Genomic DNA, 21,151 nt, shown 5'->3' with positions numbered 1-21,151 from the left:
ATTGGGATTTAAATGCCCTTCATAAATGTTGCCATTTAGGAATTGCCATTAAAAATTCAAAAGCATAGGCCATCTCTTAACAGAATTTAAAATTTTTGGTTTTACCCACATGCCTCCTTAGGCAATAAAGAACGATTTTTGGTTTTTGTGAAGCTCAATAAATTACAGACGGGATCTTTGCCTTCAGCTGATACTTATGAAACCAGGGTCTGACTCAGCCATCATTTGGCTCACAGACAATTGTATGCAAGCAAAAATAAGAACATCATGCATTCAAATATAGTACATCATCTTATCATCTTTTTTCCCACCCTGCATGCTTTCACAGAGGAATCACATCCCAATTCAATTTGTAGCTTTTTAAATGTATTTCCAAGTACTGTACTGCTGACTCTTGTGCATTTTGTACTTCCTGCTGCTTGTGCCTTGGATGCACGTGAGGTCAGGAGAGCCTGATGGCCCCGAGTAGATTCAAACCCCACTCCATGGGCTAGGAAAAGGGTGAAAACATGAAAAAACCTTCAGGTTTCATGTGCCAGCCTTCAAAGTGACAAGCAGCCTGGTTTGCCTGGTCACCTGGACACTGTCTGGTGCTCAGATTGCTCTAATTCATGCTGTAAAATGACCAGCTCAGGAAGGAGTCTCTCAGAGGCACCTTGTTAATCCCTGCCACTGAGCCAGCTGCAGACACAGGCCATAGAGAAGAGGGAACAGCAAGGGATGAGACAAAGACAGGGCTTCAGGATCACTTCAAGCATGGTGATGTCAGCACCAGCTTTGGCCTAGATGTACTAAAATGGTTCAGTCTGCAAAGTGCTGTTCTGGCAGACTGGTGTGCTGGCAAATGGTTTAGTTTTTTTCCAGTTTTAAACAAACTATCTCATGGCTCTGGTCCATGGGTTGACCCGTGGGTAATTTAAGGGATTTAAATAGACAGAAGGGAATTCAAATGTATCTGCTGACTTCTGTATTGTGTGGATGATTAACTCTGAACTACAGATGTTATCAGAAAGGGCGGGATATGAAACCCAAGTAGCTCTTATTATTATTGGAAATAGTGCTGGTGTTACTTGTATTACATCCAGATCTCGGGGATCCAGGTCAGAACTCATGTATGTACAAGAACAAGAAAGCAGTCACAGCTTTAAACTGTTAGCTCTACTTTGAAACTCTAGTTTTGTCTTCCTGTGCATTTATCAATCTGGAAAGCAAGAGGAAAAGCTCATTTAGAACTAATCTGAAAGAGAAACAGTTTAAGAAATATCCATAAACTGGGCAAGCCTGCAACAAGCACATTCTAGCCTTGTCATGTTATCTGTTTTCCTCCAGACCTTATCACCACTAAGGAATTTAATCACAAAAATGTCAAGTAGCTCAAAGTATGAATCAGACTGGCATTTAATGAGAAGCTGTAGGAAAAACACCTACCTACACAACCCTAACAAATACAAATATAATGAGTCTCCCAGAGTTTCGGTACACACATGAGCTGTGTAAGTTCGCTTGCACTTCACTTTTGGACGGGCTGTGTCATCCTAGAGGCTTCCTATCACCCGGTGTCCAAAGTCTCCACTACTTCTATAGAAGAATCTAAACACAAGCTCATTCCAAGCACCTGAATTCTCAGGTAATGAAGATTATTCACTGGTGAATACGACAAGTCCTAGTGCAGAGCTCCGGCCTAGCAAACAGAGGAGCTGAGCAGTGCACCTCTGCCCATGCCTGCACAAACACCATGGCAGGAAAAGGCTGGACACATGCCTGAGCACACACAGACATCTGCCCTTTTGTTCCCTATTGGCAAGAAATTTAGCCCTCCCCTGCCATGTCATCTTTTAAGGGTCTCATGAGGATCCAAATCCTGCAACAGTACACCAAAGAACATTAATATGATGAGCCTCACTGAACCCCTCCAGGTGAAGCTAAGAGGATGCAGAGAGTCTGGGGAATGCTGCTGTGCACAGTCCTTGGAGGCATCATCTCTCAGGAGAGGTGCAGTACAAAGGAAAGCCCTTGCTTGCCGGACTGTGGCAACCCATGTACAAAAAAACACCCACTTTATGCTATTAGATGCTCACATTTCCTGAATTCTCTCTGTCAAACCACAGCAGAGAGCCCTAATAAGGGAAAACCCTTCCCTCTGAGTCTCAACAGACCAAGTATAGGGATATTTGCCTGTGCTCATTAAAAACAAGGAATGTTCATTCTAATTGCCACTGCTTTTCAGGCTGCTTCAACAACCCAACTTATTACACTATACTCCAGATATGTGCTTTGAGGAGATTTAATTCTTATCTTTAGATGTGCTGATAGCACAAAGAAGCCTAGCTGATTTACTGAACAGTACTGTGCCTGTGATAATAATATTTGCCTTAGCTTCTTCAGTGATAAGAAAATTTGCACAGGCACAAAGCATAGGTCATTAAATTGAAGGACTTAATTTCTGACTTTGCTTACTGTATGAAGGGCCAATCTTTGTACCTTTTTCCAGCACCTGAAAGGGAGGTACTTACTTTGCCATCAGTGTTTTCCATTCTTTGCTCCTGGCTTACCAGTCTTTCCTCACTCTTTTAACAAGCTTGATGCTCCCTGCATGCCTTTGTGCTTCAGGGGGGTAATTTTGAGGAAAGCCCTTAACTCAGTCTTACAGAAAATTTTCACCTTCTGTGAAGCAGGAAAGAAAATAAATTGGAACAACCAAGAAAACATACAAACAGCTCTTAGGGGGCAGAAACTGCTCCAACAGAGAGATGAAGCCCATGGAGAAAGGGTCCAAAGGCTCCCTTTATGAAGCTTTTGCACATGCTTTATGCCTGATGAGAGCAATCCTCAGCAGATCTGGACTGGTTCTAAAGCACACTTCATTCCTGATCATTAAAATTCCAGACAGAGCTCTCCTTCTCTTCCCTTGCCAAAACATACAGAAATTACTTGTCCTGTGTTACCTCTTTCCAGAAGCATCAATACTCAGCTCCCTGCCCATCCTCACAGGGAAACTCCCAGCCATTAGACAGACAACCCTATCTATAGCTTAAAAAGACATTTCTGCTGAGACAGCAATGTTCTCCAGCAGCCTGAAAACACAGCCTGCGGGTCTCCACCATGGCTTTATATTGCTCATCAATCAGCTAGCAACACAGCTACCCTGATGAATGCAAACAAGTATATCTCTCCTTGGAAGGGAAGTTGATGTACATTAAACAGCTCATTTGCACCACATGACTGCAGATGGCAGCACATGGAGACATAGTTTGGTTTAGGTACATATTTTGGTGGAAGTGAAGAAACTGAAGAATTATTCTAAACACAGTTTGAAACAGTGAGAGGAAGACACAAGTACTGCAGCAAAGCTTCAGGTGCCCATGACAAAGAAAAAGATTTGCTCAGTGATGGTGCTCCAACTGGTGTCCTTCTCTGCTGAGTAAATCCACCCAAGCAGTGCCTATGAACTCACTGGACAAGATTCACAGCTTGAGGAAAGCAGCGCTGCCAAATTCAGCTGAGTCATGTGAATTCGTCCTGCCTGGCTCCTGCCCACCCCAGGAATCTGAACATTCCAGTCTATTAGTAGACATCTGAACTGGCATGAGTTCTGTTAGGTCTTTCTACAGTGCTTCAGAGGCAGGGAAAGTGTTAATTGTGCAAGTATTCAACATCAGTGCTATGCCTGACCTCCACAGAAATCCAAATCCTGGTACACATCTCCCTGTCAAATTCCTTATTTCCCCTCTGACCTTCCTTTAGCCAGTGTAGAGCAAATTGTTCCAGAAGCATGAGAGCTGTCAAGCTGGAAAGCCAACATCCTGGATATATCTATCCATCATTTTACAATGACCAGACTAAAAATAGTTTAATTGTTCACTCAGGTTGTGCCTGAAATTATTAATCCTAGAATATTGTAATTAAAGTTCATCTAACATGTTTTGATTTGTGTCACATATTCTGAACAGATGTTACTATGTTAAGAGCTCAATTTTGGCAGATTATTCAGTGGTTTAGATTAAAAAAGAACAAACAAAACATAAAGCCACTTGAGACAGGTAAAAGTCTTCCCTAATTACTCTGGTCTCCACAATCTGAAATTTCTTCCATTCCAGAAATGACTGGAATACAATGTTTAATAAAGGTCATACATGGAACTGCTTAGGCAGCCACACTTTTCCTTCAAACTCCTAAATCCTATTTTTCACCTCAATTCCTTTACCCTTCCACAGATATCTCATTTCTCCTTATTTTTGTATAGTCTGGATATTTCACTATTGCTATTCCATCAGCCTGAAGTCTTGCATTAGCTAGCATCCAGCATACTTGAGGTGTACACAGAGCAGCCACACATTTCATTCTCAATTATTTCTTAGCAAGATGATCTAAGTGAAATTAAGTTAAACTGTGGTTTTCCTTTGTTACAGTATATTTCTTGTTTATGGTTCTTCAAAACACATACGTTGCCAACTGTTTCTGGATCAGAAAAATCTATAAACCTTTGCCCTGTTCAAACAACTGATTTCACACAAGACAAAAAGAACCGCAACCACATTGTGGTTTTCAACACTAAAATGCAGTTAAGCTGCTGCTTGAACAAGAGCCTAACTTCAAGCTGAGTTTTACCAAAGACCCAGTGCTGCCTTCAGATTTGAATCTGTGTTTGAAGATCATGGGCCAAAGCTTTGGCAAGTATTAACTAGCACCGTGACAGTTACCCAGCAAAAGACTTAGATCTGCATTTATCAGGAAATAGCTAATTATTTTAAGACAAGTAATACTTGCAAAGCTCAGCTTGTCTGTGAGAGACTAATGGGGTTTCCTCTTCCTTAAAGTGTGCAAAGATATATTAATACCAAAACCAGTGATTTAATTCTAATAATTCCTCTGTGACAGGAGTGTTCAAACACTGATCCTCCAGTGACTTGGTCATGCCCCATAGCTACTACATCTTTAAATCAAGAGGACCAGGTATATGTCAATGACTATGATGGGCATGTGTACAGAGGAAGCATTGCCCTTCTCAGCTACATTCCTATGAAGTTTCATAATGGGAATTAAGGACAGTATTTTTCCCCAGATTTCAGGGGAACTAAATAGAGCTCGAGTTTTTGCCAAAACTATCCTAACCTAAAACCACAGCAGTGATGCTCTGCTGGAGCAGCAGCGGATGGGTGTGGTGTTTGGTGGATAATACTGGATGGACTTGGGAACCCGCCAGATTTACCAGCAGTTCATGCTGCTTCATGTCCTCAGTGCCTCCAACTTCTTTCATGTCAGCTATCTGAAACCTGCTTTGCAAATCTGAGCCTGTGCGTGGCTGGGTTGTGTGCAATCATGGGAGCCTGCATTTGAACACCTCTGTCCTTTTATTACATTGTGCTTTTATCAATAGCTGAGGAGTGATATAAACTGCAGAACCCAAGGTGATGGCAGAGTGTTTTTGTGGATCTCATCTCTTGCAGCATCCCATCTGTGCAAACCATGGCAACATCTGTCACTGCTAAGCTGTCCGGATTGTAGGACTCCCCCCTAACAGCTGTACGAGTGCAAAGCACAAGTAATGTCACTAAACTAAGAATATTACTGAAAACCATAAATGAAATTGTGCAAAATGAAACAGATTGGAAGGGAGAAAAGTAGTATCTGAAGTAGATATACTCTGCTTTTATATAATGCTACAAGAAAACATGGGAAATAGAGCACAGCCTCAATTTGTACTGAATCCTAAGATTTTATAACTCTATATAAGAAGAAACAGTGACTGCTGTTTGGATTACAGAAGATGCAAAGTTCTGTGCAAATTCTGATGTATTTCTGCACTTCATACATACGGGAGATAAATTATGTGTGCACCAACTAGTACAAACAAACGAACAAGAGCCAGAGCTCTTCTGGAGGGATTTCAGGGACAGCAGGCCAGAACTTAGCTGGATTCTGCTTCAAAATTTTCTGGAAAGAGAAATGTCTCTGCACATCAAAAAAAGCTGGAATAAAGTGAAAGCAGAGGAATCTCATTGCATCAGTAAGTGCCAGCTATTAACACTTTGCTTCCACACTCTCAGAAATTGCTGACATTTGAAAGGCCAAACTTGTGAACAACCTGAGAAGTTGTTAAAGCTCCAGACTTTCTGAAAATAGAATATTCGCTAACAACATACCTGTTGAAGTTGATGGGGTACAGGATAATATCCTCAGGTGCTTTGCCATCCCACTGGATGATATAAGCTTGCTCGAGCATGACGACAGGCTGGTACTGCTGGTATGGTGCTCCTCTGTTCACGCCTTGCAGCCGCAAGGGATGGGAATGGTATGCTGCTCTGGCAATGGATAAGGTCAGATTCTCAGGACGCCTGGCCTGAATATAAAGCTAAGGGTGAAAAGAAAATTACAAATATCTCTATTAAACAAGCCAGGCCCAGCCATAACATGTGCATTTGATCATCATTTGCCTGTAAATGGTTTTTGCCAATGAAAAACTCAGAACATTTGGAAAGTCATTGAAACATTTCCAGTTCAAATAAAAAGGTAAACCAGAAATAGCATCTTCAGCCATTCCTGGGGATACCAGGAAGGGAGATATGAATTGGATAGTCACATAAAAATGTTCAATATTTAAAATCTTAAGGGAGAAAGGTAATCAGGGCAGTATTTCAAATTAACTTTTTTATGAATTCAAATAACTGCACTTTCAAAACAGGCTTATTCCATTGAAAATACAGAAAACTCTTAAGTTATTTCAATGGGCTTTGGATTAGGTCCAGTTATCTAATGGAATCCACATCTTTGCTCTCAAGTAGCAGTCTGGGCTGAAACTTCAGGGGCTAGAATTTGATGGCGTGACTATATGACCTTTTAGACTAAATACCATGTTCCACAGGCTTCAGAAGAGAGCTACTCTGTGCAGGGACCAACAGATGCTCTTGGCCTGTAGTTCAACTCTACACACCAACTACAAAACTGTACTTCAGATGTATGCTTTTTCTGTCCTCATTCAAATGAAAGCCAGTTCATAGTGGCAAACACTAGTTTTAAGGCTGAACATGTGATGTTCACCTGCTTCCCCCTGTGTGAATTCCAGTGCAGAAGGAAGATGCACCCCTAGTCATAAGAATCTGTCTTGGCACACAGGGTTATAGAGGACAGCTTATTATATTCCCTGAAAGGTCTCAAATGCAAAAATGACGAGGACATCTATAATCCTGCTTCCTCCCCTCTCATACAGTATAGAATAGCACTCATTGCATCAAGAACTTAAAACATCCAACATAAGAAACCATGTTAGCTGAGAAATGTCTAAGATTCTACATGAGCATCCATCCAGCAAAATTATTTTGAAACTGTTTCTGTCTTTGAGGCAGATCAAAATGCAGGCAGTAGTCTCTTAACAGATTTTAATACTGCAGGCAAAGATACAAGCACAGGCAAGACTAGCAGAGAGGGCAAGACACCATTTACTAGGATATCCACCTTCTAATGCAGGGCTGTGAAACCTGGGCCCCTCACATCTCTGCATCTGCTTCTCTTCCTCTTGTCTATACTGACAGAAAGCTCTGCAAACCCAGATTTCTCACTGGTTTATATATGAGCTTATTTTAGTTGGGGTTTGCACCCAGTTCAGCTCCCAGTTCCAGTTTCATGCCCAGGTCTGTGCTTGTGCCTGCTTTTGGTGGTGGGTTTGAGCTCCTCAGGACCTCTAAAAGAGAGGCCACTTCTGCCTGCTCTTCACCTCAACCCTGAATTCAGCAGCCACATGCTGTATGCTCAAGTTAAAAATCTGGGTCTCATGTCAAAGAAGTAATTCAAAAGTGGTTGTAAATATTTCTTGGATAAAAGGTCCATTCTTCCTTTTACATCATTGCATTTTAATGATGAGAACCTATGATGAGTGGTATTTGCAGACCCCTGAAGATTAAAGTGGATCCCAGAATTTCATTAAACAAATTTTTCCTGATGGCTAAAGCCATTGATAGTAGTTCACTCCAAACTGTCTCTGAGCAGTAGGCCATTTGCTCATTCTTGATGAATAAAGGAAGAATAAATTATTTTTACAATCTGATAAAAGAGCTTTTTATCTATGAAACCAAGGAGGGAAACCTATTTTCACTTTATATTCAAACCATGATTGGAGAGTCAGTAACATGCAATACAATAAACCAGATTTCAATCTCATTTGTCCCCACCTGGATGGTAAGTGCTGAAGTCAGAACAGGTGATCAGTAAGGTACCTTCAGACTTGAAATCCTATCAATGTATTAATTGTTCTCAACCAAAACAGCGTTTTCTGACAAAGAATGGTTGAAATGAACTCTGATACTGCAAAATAATAGCCCACTTGTGTCTTTCTTGATAAGAGGCAAGAGTTTCTGTCCTATCACTGTAAACTTTGACATGATTTCCTTCTAACATGTGTTTCCAGCAAGCACAGAATGTTAAGGTGGTAGCCTGTATGCACTTACTACAAAATTAAATACAGCAATGATAAAATAAGCCAAGAAAGGAAGGAAATGCATTCAATAAGCCCCAAAAGTTCCTAAATTACAGACTACCAAGAAAAATAAAATCCTATATACTTTAAGGTATTTGTGTAAAATTAACAAAGAGAGAGAGTGGGTACTATGCATGGCCTAAGCTGCTCACTGTGATTGTTTTCAAGAGCGTGCTGAAAGAGTTTGCAGTATGTTTCAATAAGATGATGAGGAAAGCATGTCAGAGAGTTTTGGTAACATTTTCCTTTGGCCTAGAGACCAAGTCATAGGTCTGATATTAAGGATGATGGTGGTAGCTGTTTTGAGAGCAAAACAGTAATTACCAGAACAAGCAATAATGCCATTTTGTGTTGATAGAACTATCTGTGGACTGATTTTGTCTCCTGCAATGACCGACAGTGGCTGCAGAGTGAATGCCTTCCAGGATGTGATTTTCTGTCCCACAGAAACACAGTAGTGTAACTGGTGAGTCTTGAAAAATGTTTATCACTAAAGGGGGTTAGAGTAGGTAATTGCCTATATCTACATGAAGAGACTCTCAGAATAGTGCTCTATCTTCTCTTGGGATGTGGCTTCTTTCTTCCTCGTCCTTTAATCTGTGACACCCTTATTCACTTCAACTGAACACTAAAAACTATCACTTTTCTTCCTTGTATCCACCTTTGCAGGGACAAAACACTTGCGAAGAATAAAAAGGAGAGAAAGAGATTAATCATTTTTCTAGAATGAAAAACTCCTTAGCAACACCTCCATAATTTTTGGTTAACTCTATCAAAATATTTAAGAGAAGAAAGTGGGTCACGAAGATACTTTAAAATATGAGAAGTGGTGACAGCTTAATGTAGTAAGAGAAGAAAAGCTAGTTAAAGTGTTATAAAATGCAAGCCTTCTACTTTCCTGGATGGCTTAATGGACACAGTTGTCATTTTAGCTGCTTAACACTTCATGTTAAAAAGATGTGTCAGATTTCCTGTGCTTATATGGCAATTTTCCCAAGTAGATTGTGAAACTGAGAAGATAAGTTCTTTTACAATTCATGGGGGATCTGCTATTCAACTGGAGTATGAAGATAAGCAACATGCAAGGTATTGGAACAGAAAATGTTGGTTTCTGAGAAGAGGTCTGCTTGCTTTCTAGTTTCTTCAACATTGCTTTTGTCCCACTGTGCTGTCAGCTGTCAAGCTGTGGCAAAATACCTTAAAAAATGAGAAGCTCAAAACATGCTTTCACCCCTTCTGGGTGTTTGACTGTTCCAAACAGGTGACTACCCAGAAAAATGCATTTTCTCTATGAACTTTCCAAGAGAAGGGTTTAAAATTCTTTCAGAAAGAACAACAAAGTTTTCTATCTTTCTTTCTCTAACACATGCTGGGACATGCCAGGATGTCACCAACATCAGCAAAACTACTTTGTTTTTCTACTGCTGTACATCAGAGATCAAAATTGGACCTCTGTCCAAATACAGACACCATTAGCTGAAAAATAGCTTGCAGGCTTTTCCTTCTTCCTATGCTGACAATCCTCAAGCATTGCAGATACCCTGGGATTGTATGGTTTTGCCTATGGTTAGAGAAGCATCATTCACTGCCAACTGCATCTCTTGCTTGCTTTACATTTAGAAGCATCAGTAGCAAAACCAGCTGCAGAGGTACTGAGTACACAATACCAGCTGAAGGTATATAACTTGGAGATGCAAGATCAGTGCGATTGCAAACACTTACTGCAAGAACAGTTACGAGAAGTGGAATAATTTCATTTCAGCCACCTGCAGTATAGAGGTGACTAAGTGAACAGGTGAAAAATCAGCATTTCCTCAAGTATTTTAAAATAGCAAGGCATCAATCTTTTGTTAATTCAAAACTGACGCTAATTTATCTACGTGGCAGTCTCTTATGTCTGTCTAACACCTTTTTAAGCTTGTAAAAGAAAACAGCACATACTGCCAAAAGCTCTGCTTATTTTAATAAGGACTAATACCAAAAAACCAGAAGTTTCACAGCCTCTCCTGATGAGCTGCTGTGAAGTCTGCAAGGAAGCAGTAAGTGCACAGCTTCGACTGCCCGGTGGGAGCCAAGGCACTTGTCTTACAATTTAGATAAAAATCAGAAATGGTTTAGGAATCCCATTTACATTTTAACAAGTAATGTGGGTGTTGAGGAGCCTCCATGTCAGTGCCTTTGGAAATCTTACCCACCTACATGGAATGAGCTTCTCCTACATTTTTCTTTTATTGTTGGCCTTTGCAACAGCTGAAAGTCAGGTGCATGGAACACGGAGGAGCTCAGTGCCCTGCTGACAGGGTCTGAGTGACTCACACAGATTGCCAGATGTGGTGCTGCCAACTTCCTCTACTGTTCTTCCTTAAAGCCTCACTTTATTTACATTACAACATGAGAGTTTCAGCTGTCATTAAAAAGCAAAAGGGTTGGTCTTGTTGGGACAACACCAACTCTGCGGGCTCCAGAATCAACAGAGGAGGATTAAAAAACCTGGTAGCTCTTGCCTGCATAAGTTTCATGATTTTGAGCTGCCCCAAGAACCCTTCTTCGCTAGTGAAGGGCAACACTGAAGCCAAAGCAGGAGGTATTTCTTTGTGCTCTTTGCTGAAGGAAGATTTTGGACACCATGTGGGGAAAGTGGCATGGTGCTTCTTAGAGAAATCAAGGAGGAAGGGCCATCAACCAACTGCAGAGAGGTGGGAATGTCAACCTGAGCTGCCAAATTAAAACACCCTCAGAAAAGCCTGTCCCCAGGATGTTGTGGAGCTAGAGACACTGCCAGAGGAACTGGTTTATCCCAGGCATTTCCTTTCCTGGGCAAATTACATCCAGGAGAAGAAGAGCATGAAAAGTGAATTCAAGAAAACAAGCAGAAAGGAATTGACTGAGCTCTAAGCACTTTACACAGAAAGGGTTTGCCTGTAATGTTAGCTGTAGGATTTGGATCTCATTTCTCCATGCCAAGTAGCCCATCCCTAGGCTGACTATCTTGGGCTCAGTTTCAGCCGTAATATAGGAGTCACTGTTTCCTTGAACTGAAAGGATATTTTCACCTGCTTGCACTAGGGAAGAATAAAAGTTCTTGTCTACCAGAGGTACATGGAAAGGAAAAGAAAAACAGATTTTGTAATAGTTACTGAGATCAAAGCAAACCATCTTTCTCCACAGCTGAATTCACTCCTTTAGGCTTTTGATCCGAAGTATGACATTCAGAATTTAGCACACAAACAAATCACCAGTTAGTCAAGGTGCTGGGAATTGAGGTTAAGCTGAAATACTCCAACAATTACACCTTCCAAATTAAAAACAAACCCTGCTGCACAGGACCAATTTCTTCTACCATTCACATGCATACATTTCCCTACCCAAAACCTATAAAGTGAAGCATTTAATATGAACTTTACTCATCCTGCTGGATGCTAATTAGTAGAAAAACTCTTAAGTAAGATATCCCAGAGAAGCAAATGTTTATGCTTGCCTAAACCTAGCCAAGGAAATTTTCTATGGTGGAAAAACTGCTTCACCATGTAGAGTGCCATAACCAGAAGGGTATTAATAGAAATAAAAATATAAATGTCTACTTGTTTACAATTTTGAACTTAACTATTAAGTTTCCAGAGCAGAGAGAGTCATTTCTCTAGAGACACAGAGCAAAATTAAGTGCCAAGAACAAAAAAATTGAATCAATGGGAGTGTTTCATAGGAGCCCAATCCCATTTCTGCCCAGTCAATAGTAAACCAGGGGTTGTTAAATCCAGCGTCTAGGCACTTAAATGGCAAATCCTGCTCTTTGCAGTACAACTAAAGCAAATGCATATGATTTTGTTTAGCTTAGAGAGATATGCTTATCTAGATCTGACTGTGCAAATATTATGTATGCACAGAGGTCTCAAAGACAATTTCATTCTCAAATGTTTCATGCAGAAAGTTCCATGGGGAAAGCAGAGCTGTGTCTGACTACTCAAACTGCAAGCCTACACATTAATACACATCAGAGAAGCCACAGAGAAAGCACCTTCAGAAATCTCCCAATATGGAAAATCTACATTCACAAAACTGCATGTTAGAAAGGGAAACCTGACAGCCTGCTCCAATTGAGGCAATTTTAACTCTGCCCAGTCTTCAATGACTTCAATTAGAGTTTCATCCTGTGCCACACTGCTGGTGTCGGTGCCATGTCTACTGACCCTCAACGGGACAAGAGTTTGCAGCATGCTCCCAAGCTTTCTATTAAATAAATAAATAACACCTGCTGTATCTCATGAGCTTGGATCTTATTTTAACATCACTTCATAAGCGACGACACTTCTGAGTGCACCCCACTGCAGACTTTATTTGATAGCGCAGGGTTGTTCTTGGGGGCCATAATAATGGTCTTTCCTAAAGCCCCATCTTGCATAAAGGCTTCCAGTACTCACTCTACAACCTCAAACCACATGGTGCTCTATGTGTCCAACGCACATAGTCTTAATCTTTGTCTTGCTCAACACAAAGAGGAGACCTGGCAAGATGTCAAAGTAACTGCAGCTTTAAAATAGGCCTAGATAACTTTTCAGTAAATACATTGATATTCCTTAGAAGTGGAGGAACAAGAAGAGCCATCTGTAATCTCTTACATGTGGCTGTGAAAGCTGTGGTGAGTCACATATTTACAGTACGCTCTATCCCCACACAAAGGTTGTGTTGAGATTTGAGCAACATAAAATGAACCACAATCTGATTTTGAAATTCTTTCTTTCCTCATTTCCCTTCCTCCCTTCCTTCCTGTCTTTCCTTTCTTTCTTCCTTTTCTTTCTTTCTCTACTTAAAGGTTACCGGGGATTTGCAGCCCTTTCTACCAGGGTGTTGACTGACCATGCCTCACCCAGTGATGTCTGGATGGGAAATAATGTGAGTTTGTGTCTCAACCACCCATTTCACCATACTGAATACAGTGGGAAGTATCAAAGAAGTAAAATCTTCCATTACTGAAACTTGGTTCACCAGACTTATCTACTAGAGCCCCATAACAGTGGACAAATGCCTCAAAGCAAGAACTAGAAAACAACACTTTTCCCCAATGCAGTTTCAACTTGCAGCTGCTTGTGGCAATGGGAAGAGATAGGGCTCCTTACAGCCAGAGGTTCTAGGCAGCTGCACAGCAAGAGTTTTACTGAGTCCTTGGAATTAGGCAGATAAGACTGAGAGGAGTAAAATTATATCAAATTTATTATTCACCTCTTACCTTATGGAGTCTTGAGTAGGCTTCACTCCATCACCCCTCAGCAGACTACCTGAGAACACCCACCCATCATGCACAGCAATGTTGCCTGCAGACACCCCCCCATTACCTGTGCAAATTTCCCAGTACACATCAACCCATTCCAGCGTGGGACAGTAAGACACCCAGGATGATGCAGCAAGTAGTTGTCTGCTCTGCCTATGAAAATGTCCGGATACCCTGTCACTGAGCCGTCCAGGTCATGGAATATAGACATTTTGTCACCATCATTGTCATTGTTTCCGAACCACTGGCCTGATCTGCCAAAAAACACTTTCAGTCCAACCTAGCAGGAGTAAATAAGAAGAAACTGGTTAGGTCTAAGTAAGGACTTGGGTTTGCAGTGTTTCAACAGCCAAAACAGCAACACAGCTAGAACTAGAAAGTAAACAGTTTTGTTTTGTCTTGTCTATTTAAAAAAATTTCCAACTGTATTGGCTTTCCCCTCATTTCTTAATCCCAGGAGATATTTCCACAAAAATGAGACTTTTGATTCTTTGAAATGCACCCGCACAACTATGTATTCCTTGAAATCACACAGCAATAAATCATGCAGTGGCAAAAGGAAGGGGATGACTCAAAGGATAGTGAAGTACATAATGCTACAAAGCTTACTGAGGACTATCACAGCTGAAACAAGAACTACTAGATATTTGGTGAATTTTCTTATGTATTTTTAATTTATTTTCTCATACGTTTTGCTATGTGATACTGTTTTCTAATTGCTCCTCCTAAGACCTTATAAAACTCATAAAAGTGACCGCAATTCTCAGAATTTGCCTAGTACACATTTTAATATTTTCCCTGAAGAATTTATTTTTTAAGGAAAGCAAATAACAGGAAGCATCATTATCATCAGTATGCATACCTCTTTTATCAAGATTTTTCAGTAGCTAAGTAGAAGCATCTGTCCTGATACAAAATCCAACAAAACAAGGGAACTGTAGATGTTCCACAAAAAAAGCATGGAATATTTTATGTCTGCAGAGAAAATTAGTACAGTGTATGATGATTAAGTTCAGAAATAATCAAGAAAATAATTAGTCCAGGTTGAGCATTCTGCAACCTGCAGCAATATGTGTAAAAGCAGGCAGCATAAATAGCAGCTGGATCACGCCGACTCAAAAGACTGATTTGTTCCATTTAGTCCAACTCATTTTAATTGGACTGTACAAATGAGTAAGAATTAGGGTCAGTAGGATTAGGCTGCAAGTTTACCAAGGGCTTTAAAGGCTTTATCTTAACAATAATAAACAGAACAGCTTAGGAGAATACCAGGGTCATTGTGATTCTGAAGTAGATGGAAAGTCCCACTGGCTTAAGAAGAATGACCACTGCAGCAACAACTACTTGCAGAATAAAAGTCTTTGTTACTTAAAATTAAATTAGAGCCTAGAACCATTTTTCTGCCACCTTCTTGTCTGAGTCTCATAAACAAACAGCTGAAGCAATCTCATTTAAAGGAGGCTCAAATGCTTGGAAATTTAATGTGTATTTTTGAGTATTTTAAAACCTTTTCTTACTGCACCACAGAAAATTTTTGCCCAAAGGCTATTTGGCAACGTAGAGAGATCCCAAAAGTTGGGAGGGTTTTTTTGTTTTATTTTGATTTATAAAAAAGAGATATTAAATAAAATGTAAACACTGTGCTGCAGCTCAAAGCTCCATTATAAATACTTTGTGACAATGCACAAAGTTGGGAGTTGAGTAAGAAAAAGAGCACTTCACTGCAGAGAACATAGTCAGCTGTACTTCAAAACAAACTAAAACACAGCTAGTCCTGCTTATATTTGATTAACACTCCGTGTTTCCATCTAGCAGCAGACAGTTTTGGTGATACAGCTAATCTGATCTCCAACATTCTCCTCTAAAAAGTCTGAAAATCAGAAACAAAATGCTAGTGTTAATGAGCAGTGTAAGGTCTTTCATTAAGTCTCAAGGTTACCTTACTGTGGTACACTGTGGGATAGAGGTGCACTGAGTTTGCAGCTACAGCAATGGCAATATAACTTTTTTTCTAAGTGAACACACATGAACAAAGGCTCAGCTCATCAGGTATGTCCATGTGGAGCCAGGAATGAGCTACAGGAAGGTGCAGAGACAGGTCATGTCTAGCTACCACAGTACTATACAGACACCTATTTTTCGTTAGGTGTGGACTACCTGGGAGTGGTACGGTACAAAGGTTACTCAAATTACCTGTCTGAAGCCTGACAGGGAGATGATGGTTATATGAGTACATAATCTCTTAGGAATATGCTAACTCAACCTGTCCAAGGACAGCACACCTAACACACCTGCAGTGTAGTCCTGAAGACTGCAGTGGAAAACCATTTCTATATTAAAAATTACTAATGTACTGGAAAACATCACAATAAATTGCAACTTATTCTAAATTTCAAATGTTGGCATATGCTGCCAGAAAAAGCCACATCACTTTAATACAGTATCATTTTAAGGAACTTTTATCCAGTGTGAATCTTCCTCTATTTTACTACCCAAGGACTCTGCCCTTGCTAGCATGGCTTTTACTCTGCTGGAATGATGCAAGTCCTCACCCTGCCAAGTTCCTTTAGGTCAGGAGTCTCTTTAGGGTTGGGTTTGGGTTTTCTTTTTGCCCTCTTTTTAAGAGAATAACAGACTTGCCTTTTAAGTGCGTGTCTACTTTTCTTTTTCCTATCATGAACTGTTTGCAAACTTCTGCTTTGATGCAGAAACCGAGCACTAAGCCACACAGGCTAAACATAGTAAAGGCAACATTAGGAAGTGGACATGTCTTAGCTAGGCAGGACTGCAGTCCCATGGGAATCGCTACACCATAGCCAGGAAACAGTGCTGTCCCCTCCGAGCTCTTCTAGGGACCACAGACTCACTCAACACAGGCCACTGGGGTTTCTTTGGCACAAGTAATTTCACAGACACCATAGTGTTGACACAACCAGGAGTAGAAAAGGACTGAATCCACTCTAGCTCCTGGCTGCAGGGAAAAAATAACCAGAGACAATATTAGCAATGGATGTGAATAGGGCAGTTTGGGAATCTTCTGTACCTGCTGAGGTGGCCTTGTTCTTGGGAGACCAAAAGGTCACATACAACCTCTTGCTCCTCACCTCACTCTAAAGGAGCTGTGCAGCGAAAGGACAGAAGGATGAATAGGTTGCTGTTTTATGACTAAAAATAGATATGTCAGATCCTCAATAATGCACAAGTGTCCTGTTTGGGCATGGCTCAGTTCTGGGCTGGGGCTACCTCCTTTTAGCTCTCCTAAGTCCTACTGACTGACAGTAATGAGATCTACAGAAGACACCAACCCACCAGGCATGCCTTCAGCTGAATTAAAACTACTTCCACTGCTTTGAATTAACATTTTAAAAGCACCATTTTCAAAACAAACAAGCAAGCAATAATGTTGCTATTGATAAATGCACAGATATCTTAATATGTAAGGTTTAGGATTGTCAAGGGAAAGGCAACTGGAATACTTTTTGTGGAGCACAATGTTTAGGTCTTCTGTTCTCCTTGACTGTTATTTTTATGCTGGAATCAAACAAGAACTGACCACCTTTATTATTTTGTTGTCTAACCAATCTGCTGATTAGTCTGATTAATTATACAATTATTCCTCCAGCATGACTAATTGTTTTGTCATTCCTACATAACTTGCGGTAATTTTTAATTTCTTCCTAAAAAACAACTGTAAAATGATTGTCCCTTAGGGAATTAGTACTTAGCTACACTTTAAAAAGTCATAAAATGAAGCCTGGAGACAGAAAATTAATGACAATAGCCTACAAGCTCTATCCTAACTAGTCAAAGACATATTGTCCTATAGAGCAATTAGCAACAAAGCAATAGACTAACCATGGTCCTTTAAGTCTGAAATTAGATTTAGCACATCTGGGTTCAACCCAGATGAAACAGAATCAAAGTGAAAAATAAGTGCTGAGATGCAGGTGGTTACAGTCATAAATGGTTTTTAAGTAGGCAAAATACCAACTTCAGAAACAGATGTTTCTTGGAAATGTACATACAATAAATTATTGGGATAATGTCATTCAGTTTTTTGTAATAAGCTGACACTACTATTTTAATTTGCTTTGCAGAAGTATTCAGCAAGTCTTCTGACCATTTTTACTCTGAAAAACTCAGATCTTAAAGGGGTGAAAGTACTAAACTGCCTCTCAGACAAAAATGCTGGGATATTTAACAGCCTTGTTGGCTTCAAACGGTGCAACTGTATTAAAGAGATGCATTTTCAGCCATTCAAGATGTAGTAATTCCTTTGACAATGTTCACAGATATCATGTGCCTGAAGCCATTCTGTTGGACAGAGTTCTACGGCCATTACAGGAGGAAAATTTCCACTCCCTTCCATTCCATTGATCAAACTATTTCATCATATGTTTTTCTCTAAGCTCCCCTCCTCATTTCCAGGTTGATTTTCTCATTCATGTTGCCCATGACCATCTTATAACCATGTCATCAAGGGGGGACATAAAGAAGATGCGTCAAATTAAGCCCTTATTCCTGCTTCAAAGCTCCCTAAAGACTGAAAGTAACCACGATCTCTTTACTGAAATGCACAGGAACTGTGTTTTCTTTAGAGGAGCAGTCAAGTGACTGCAGTCAACAACATCCTTTCATGAAATACCCTTCTGCTGTTGGTCTGCGTGCACCAGAGAGGTGACAAAGTAACTGCTTACCAGAGGAGTTATATTGGTCAGTCCTACAGCAATGGAAATTTTCCTAAAAATAAAATCAAACTTCAAGACAAACTTACTACAATTTATGAACATTGTCACAAGCATGGACCTTGTGTGAAAAAAGCTAAGGAGAATTTATGATCCCTCAGAGAAAGCTAGATGGAATCTATCACTTCCCAGGGCCATGATCCCTGCAGGAATCCAGGACAAGGACTGGAATTGGTCAGCAACCTACAGCTCCTACCAAGGCAGAGATACAGCGCTGATTCTGCTCTCACTGTTCATGGGAAATCCCTGTTGTGCTGAACAGGAGTTTTGCTGCTGACCCCAAAAACTGGGTCGTATTTTCCTTCTAAGTGCATTTTCCATTTCTGTATAGAAATCGTACTGCAGCTTACTGTCTTCTGCCATCTCAGTAGTGTCCCTCTCAGTCTCTGAGGCCAGGTTGTCAGCAGGTCCTCAGCACGTGTGAGCTGAGCTCACATGTGAGTTAAGAGTGGTGTTCCACCTCTTGTGGTTACAAGGTGAAACCTTACTGTAATGCAAACTATTTAATGTATATCTGCCCAGGCATAATATACAATCACATTTTACAAGCTTATAAATAAGCTTCATTTAAAAAAAAAGGTGTTGCAAAATAAACTTATAGTATGCACCAACATGCATAGAAATCCCTGCTCTAGGATAACCTCTTACCACTTCCAAAATCCTCAGAAACTTGCATATCTAACAGCACATATTTCTGCATTTCTTACTTACACTCTTCTCCATCAGGATCTGTGACACATTATTCTGGGGGCTTATCTGCCAGGAGTTTTTCATGAAGAACCCGATGGCACTTGAGTATCTGTCAACAGTCGGAGTGAACTTCTTGAAAGTACATTTTGACATCCTGACAGGCCCATCATAAATCTGGAATCCACGAATAGGGAAGGTCCTATGAGATTTAGAAACAAGCACAGTCCTGTGTGAAAACCTTGGGCAAGCTCTGAGTCCTCCTGAAAGCACAGAGATACTAACAGGTAGCTAAACCACCTTTTCTTTGACAAAATTGGGATCTGCACACTCATCACACAGTTAAGGAAAGATGAAACTGCTGAATATCCTCTACATGGTAAGGCTCAGATGCCAAGAAAAAGACTCATAAGCTTGCTTAAGTCTTGTAATCTGGGGTTAGGCAGTTCAAAAACCTTTTCCCCACCTCACCCTGGAGCTCTTCACCACAAGGAAGACCCAAAGGCTGCGTGGCAGCATTGCCATCAGGTTCCTGTTCCAGGGCAGACAGGTTTCCCAGGAAAACATCAGCATAGATCAGTCAGACTCCACGGGGAAAGTCTCTCCTTGGAAGCAAGTGCCAAGTGGTGCAGCAGTTTCTCCTCTCCATACAAGATATTTCACACGAGGTCCCTAAGACCTAGTAGACAGCATTTCATACAGAAAAGCTGTTTCTGAAGTGTCAGTCCATGGATGTGTTGTCAAGACATCAGAATTGAAGGAGACACCACTGGACTCACAGGTAAGGCTCGCACCTTCCATGGCTTGTTTTGAGAAGGTGCCGAGTTTTGTTTGGCCCTGGCTGTGTTTGATTAAAGGGTGGTCTGCACCATCTCCACAGGTGGTAATGAAGCTGGCTAGTAGCACCCTGGAAGTATACGTCAATCTTACTGCGTCCACAAATAGTTGTTTAGACACACAAAGTGGGCACACAGACTCTCTCCAGCCTGGGGGTGGCCAAGGCTTTTGCCCCCCAGCTCTGATGTTTTCCTTACTGGTTGGCTCCAGAGAGCCAGAAACACTTTGCCAGTTGAAAACTCCAGGTACAAAGAGTGTTTCTTGACCATATAATTCCTCTTCAATTTTGAGAGCTGTTATCTCAGTAGTTGGGTTTGGTACAACCCTCACATCCCACTTTGTACTATGGTGCAAGGACAGGTATCAGACATTTAAGCATACTCCTTTCCAAGAGCACATTGCTTAACAATATGATTAGAACTTGCTTGTACTGCAAAGGAGCTTTTTTTGCAATTGCAATTAAAATTACAACACTGATAATAACTGATGATAGCTCTAATTACCCTTGCTGTCGTTCACAGGTCCCATTCCTGTGTCACTAGTGGTTGAGACATAATAGTCATAGCTGTGTGCATGGCATGTCTGCTGAGTATTAATAATTTTATAATCCTCATAGAGGGTTTAATAACTGATGAGCATCACCAAAAACAGAGGAGGGTAGAATTTAGGCTTGGGGAAGCACAACTTGCTATAGGGACATGGGGAGGGACCATGGTTGCTAAACGGGAGGTTGTGCTGCTATCAAAATACAAAAAAACATACAGCTACTGAAAGAGAAATAAGATGCAATAATGACAAAAAGTTTCACCTTTGTCAAAACAGCCATGTTTGCCCAGCTATGCTGGCAGGAGGGATGATAGCTTGGTGTATGGGAGCTGCACCATCAGCTCGATGCTGTGCTACTGCAGTACTACACAAAAGCCATTTGGTATATTTCAGATTCTCTAATCCATTCTCCAGTCACTAATAAATTAAGCAGAAAATTAGATCAAACACATTCAGGCGAGAATGCTCTCAAGCTGTTGGCCTGAAGAGCGAGCTTATTTGGATGCTTATTATTTCTGGCCTGTACGATGATCTGAACACCCGGTATAAATTACTTATTGGTAGTCACATTCATTCCTGAGGGTTTTCTTCTAGCTTATA

General features: G+C 40.7%; 2 protein-coding genes across 4 annotated transcripts in view; both read right to left on the bottom strand.

Annotated features, from left to right (window-relative positions):
• The window catches only part of LOC101875106 (cell surface hyaluronidase-like), a 49,747-nt gene that overhangs the window by 14,263 nt on the left and 14,333 nt on the right, over nt 1-21,151 (bottom strand). For all 3 annotated transcript variants that reach the window (XR_004550041.1, XM_034066475.1, XM_034066476.1), the window contains 3 exons: nt 19,193-19,370; nt 13,801-14,016; nt 6,144-6,352 (listed from right to left, as the gene is read on the bottom strand). Coding sequence is in view for 2 of the 3 variants with exons in the window: in XM_034066475.1 (XP_033922366.1) it covers nt 6,144-6,352; nt 13,801-14,016; nt 19,193-19,370 (603 nt within the window). In the remaining variant the exon portion in view is untranslated. The remainder of the gene's footprint in view (nt 1-6,143; nt 6,353-13,800; nt 14,017-19,192; nt 19,371-21,151) is intronic.
• CEMIP (cell migration inducing hyaluronidase 1) overlaps nt 1-21,151 on the bottom strand; it is a 111,669-nt gene that overhangs the window by 76,439 nt on the left and 14,079 nt on the right. The gene's annotated exons all lie outside the window — the stretch shown is intronic.

The sequence above is a fragment of the Melopsittacus undulatus genome, chromosome 9, assembly GCF_012275295.1.
Source record: "Melopsittacus undulatus isolate bMelUnd1 chromosome 9, bMelUnd1.mat.Z, whole genome shotgun sequence".
In the NCBI taxonomy this organism is placed as follows: Eukaryota; Metazoa; Chordata; class Aves; order Psittaciformes; family Psittaculidae; genus Melopsittacus; species Melopsittacus undulatus.
The sequence above is the reverse complement of the archived record's forward strand: the minus strand, read 5'-3'. Positions and strand labels throughout refer to the sequence as shown.